At 61.3% G+C, this 3,682-nt stretch overlaps 1 protein-coding gene across 1 annotated transcript; it reads left to right on the forward strand.

Annotated features, from left to right (window-relative positions):
- Positions 1-339: 339 nt before the first annotated feature.
- Positions 340-1,353, forward strand: LSCM1_02646 (uncharacterized protein; the record flags this gene model as incomplete). The annotated part of the gene is made up of 1 exon (XM_067320225.1): positions 340-1,353. The coding sequence occupies one exon, from the start codon at positions 340-342 to the stop codon at positions 1,351-1,353; it is 1,014 nt and encodes a 337-aa protein (XP_067175600.1).
- Between the last annotated feature and the right edge of the window lie 2,329 nt (positions 1,354-3,682).

Consider the following 3,682-nt stretch of genomic DNA (forward strand, 5'->3'; position numbering starts at 1 on the left):
GTCGCCTCCGCAACGGCACCTCCCCACCCCCTCCCTCTCTCTCCCTCCCTACGGACGGTCCGAGCGTGTCTGCGCGCGCTCGCGCATGACAACGCATCAACGGATGCGGTGCATATCGCCCTGGGGTGGCGCGGGAAACCTGCACAACTCCAGTGACACTCACACGCACACGCACGCTGTGCCACTCTAAATCTTCCTTTCCTCGCCGCCAGTCCCCTTCGATCGTCCCCGCGCGCGCCCGGCCTCCACCGCCGTCAACGCAGCCACCGTCGCTTCCGCTGGGCACCCACTCGCCCTGACTTCGGCCACTCTGCTTTGCTCACGAGCCGTGTGGCGAGGATGAGCCGCTTTCTCATTGCAGCCACCGTGGTTGCGGCGCTGCTGCTGTCCACTGTTACGCATGCCGAGCAGCAGGTGGCGCCGTACCGCTACTCGGAGGCCTACCGCAGCCATAACTACGCACGAGCGAGTCACTGCTCGGCGTCCAGCCTGAGCAGTTGGTCGTGCGGGCCCATCTGCGATAAGATTCCCGGCTTTCAGTTCTACACGACCGTTGGCGACTCCTGGTACGACACCTTCGGCTTCATTGGCGTGGACCACACCAATAAGCAGATCGTCGTCGCCTTCCGCGGAAGCGTTACTGTGATGAACTGGGTACAAGATTTAGTCTTCACCTTCGTAGACTACGTCATTCACAGCAGCTGCCGCAGATGCCGGGTGCACAAGGGGTTCCTCGCGTCTTACCTCTCTGTGCGGTCGCAGGTGAAGGCCGCCGTGACGACACTCCTGTCCCGGCACCCTGGCTACCAGGTGCTCGCCGCGGGTCACTCGCTCGGCGGCGCTCTCGCCGTACACGCCGCGGTGGACCTGCAGGTCCTTCTGGACAGTATGGCGGGGCCCACCGCACCCGTCGCGCTCTACACCCTTGGCGCCCCGCGCGTCGGCAACCCGAGCTTCGCGAAGTGGACGGCGCAAATCCTGGCCCGCGGCCCGCACTATCGCCTCACCCACTGCCGAGACCCCGTGCCTCACATGCCCCCGATGAGCTTTGGCTTCCTCCACGCGCCATCGGAAGTGTTCTATCGCACGAGGTCCAACAGCAGCATGCGCATGTGCAACGACAGCCCGGTGAAAGAGTCGAGCAAGTGCAGCAACAGTATGTTCGCCGTTTCGTTCACGGACCATCTCAAGTACTTCGGTGAAGACGCGGACTGCTCGTGCCGCAACTGCCGGAGCGCAGCGCTCAAGTCTGTCGAAGTTGAGCCCAAACTGCCGAAGTGGCTGTACGCCCGCCTGGCGTGGGAGCAGATGAAGATGAGCACTGGTATCCTAAACGCAACGACTCTCGAGTGAGGAGCGTGGAACGCCCTATTACGGGGAAGCGGTGAGGTGCAGGTGAGCGAGCAGCAAAGGCGAACGCAACGAGAAGGCTGAAATCGGGGGAGGGGGCATGGGGCGCAGAAATGCTCTGATGCACAAGAGCGAGGCAATGTCGAGAGAACAGTCGCCTCCCCCTCCCCCCACCCGAGCGATTGGCGGTGTTCTGTTTGCGTGTATCGGCTCATTGCGCCTCCCACTTTCCCCCACTCCCCCCCCACTGTGTGTGATCGGCTGCCTCGTCTTTTTCTTTTTTGCTTTCACTCTCCCCTTTGCGTCGCCTTGTGCGATTCGGGTTACTTTGCACGCCTCCCTTTCTTCTTGCATCTGTGCCGCCGCGCAGCTGCTCCGCCCTTGATGCCCCCGCCTGCTTGTGTGCTATTCCCGGCATCGGCTCAATCGATTTCGGCGAATGCAGCAGTGCGGGCCAAGAAGGGAAAGGACCAAGCGAATGTAAAGGTGATACGTGGGTGAGCAAGGGGACTGTGAGCTTTCCTGCAGCCGTGCCGATCGCGTTCTCTTGCCCTCTCTAACGCTGTTGTATATGTGTGTGTGTGTCATTGTGTGTGTGTTGTTTTCTTGATTCTTTTTCGCTTGGCTCTCCCCTCCCCACCCCTTCTCTTCCGTAACATTACCCTTTGTTGTTGACGCTCTTTTTCTCTTCTCTTTGCCTTTTGTTCCCCCTCCCGGGCGTACGTATGTGTGTGTGTGCGTGTGTGCGTGCATGGGAGGATGCGTCGAGCGCCGTGGAAAAGGAGGGATGTGCTCGCGGGCGTCCTCTATCCTTCTTTTCTGCTCGGATTCCCTTTGCCTCTTTCCGTTGCTGGCTGGGCCGCGTGCCGTTCGCTGCCTCCTTCGCTCTACTTCTCTCTGTGCTCGCATCGCATTAGATCCACGGCCCTGCGCCTGCTCTCGCTTTGGCTTTCCTTCTCCTGTGTCGCTTGTCGCGCTCCCTTTTCGCTCTGCTCTCCTGGAAGGCCTCCATTAAAGAGTAGGGGGGCTCTCAGCGCTCGGGATCCCACGGGTCCTGCCCCACCACCACCACCACACACGCACACACTCTGTGTGTGAGAACGCCGAGCAGCTGCTCACCGCTACCTCCTATCCCTGCCCATGCGGAGCCACCTCTGGGGGTGACAGGGTCCAGAGTCGACGGCGTTGCGTCGCAGCAGCGTGCGACGACGCGCGGGTTTGTGTCGTCCACGCGGTCGACAAAATGCCGGCGTGGCTCGAAGGTGTCTCTCCGCCGGCCGTCACTCTGCCTTCTGCTGTGCGAGGCCTGCGCCTTCCCGAGGGACGTGCCACGTGGGCGCCGGTATGGTGAGGGGGGCGACTGTGGGGTGTGGCGTACGGAACGGGCGGGCGGGCCGATTTTGAGGGAATGGCTGCTCTGAGGTGGCTGAGTCCGCATGGCTGTGGCACGCGTCTACGGCTGCTTCGCAAACCGCCCGGCGATGGGCATGTGACTGGCCAGGGAGAGTGGAGCTTAGCGTATGCTCTACGGCGGAATGAGCACGCTGAAAGGGGGGCTTTTAGGTAAAGGCTCGCCGCACTGAAGAGGGACGAGGAAGGAGGTTGCGCGCACGCTCCGGAGCATCTGCGTCGGGTCCCTGCGTGCGCCCTGCCAAATACGAGGAGGCTCTGTGCTAGTCGCTCCGCTGCATCCCCCCTCTCTGTTGTCCTGCAGAGGTTGATGTGAGCGTGTGCGTGTCGAGGAGGAAGGGCGTGTAAGTCCTCTCTCGGCCACGCCGTCGCTGCAGGAAAGCTGAGGGGAGAAGCGGCATTAAGGCACGGATGTATTCTGATCCTTTCTTTCTTTTTCTGTGTCCTCCCCCTCCCTCCCCTTTTCCTGCGCAACGAAACCATCGGCAAATGAAAATCCAATGCGAATGTTTCTTCTCGTGCGTGTTTGTGTTCGATTCAACTCTTACTTCCTCGATTCCCTGGGCTGATGCACTGCGTGATCGTGTGTGTCTGTACATGTATATGTCAACTGCGGTGGTGAGAGGTTTGTTCCCGCCTGCTTTAGCGTGCTCGTCTTCGCCTTTCTCCTTTGGCTGTCTGCCCGCCTGCCGGTACACCTCCCATTTCCTTCCGCGCGTACGCCCCGTGGCTGGCATGCCGTGTCGCTCTCGCTCTCTCCCCTTCGCTCGCACCCAATCCCTTCTCGGCAGCCTTCATTTGCCGCTTGCAACGCGCATGTAGTGTCCACTGGGGTCTGAGGGGAGCTCCGCTGCGCTTGTGGGCCACTCATCTCTGAAACGCGAGCGCACCGCAGCTTTGCCGATCTCGGCCCGTGGACAGG

Source organism: Leishmania martiniquensis, chromosome 33 (genome assembly GCF_017916325.1).
Source record: "Leishmania martiniquensis isolate LSCM1 chromosome 33, whole genome shotgun sequence".
Taxonomy (NCBI): Eukaryota; Euglenozoa; class Kinetoplastea; order Trypanosomatida; family Trypanosomatidae; genus Leishmania; species Leishmania martiniquensis.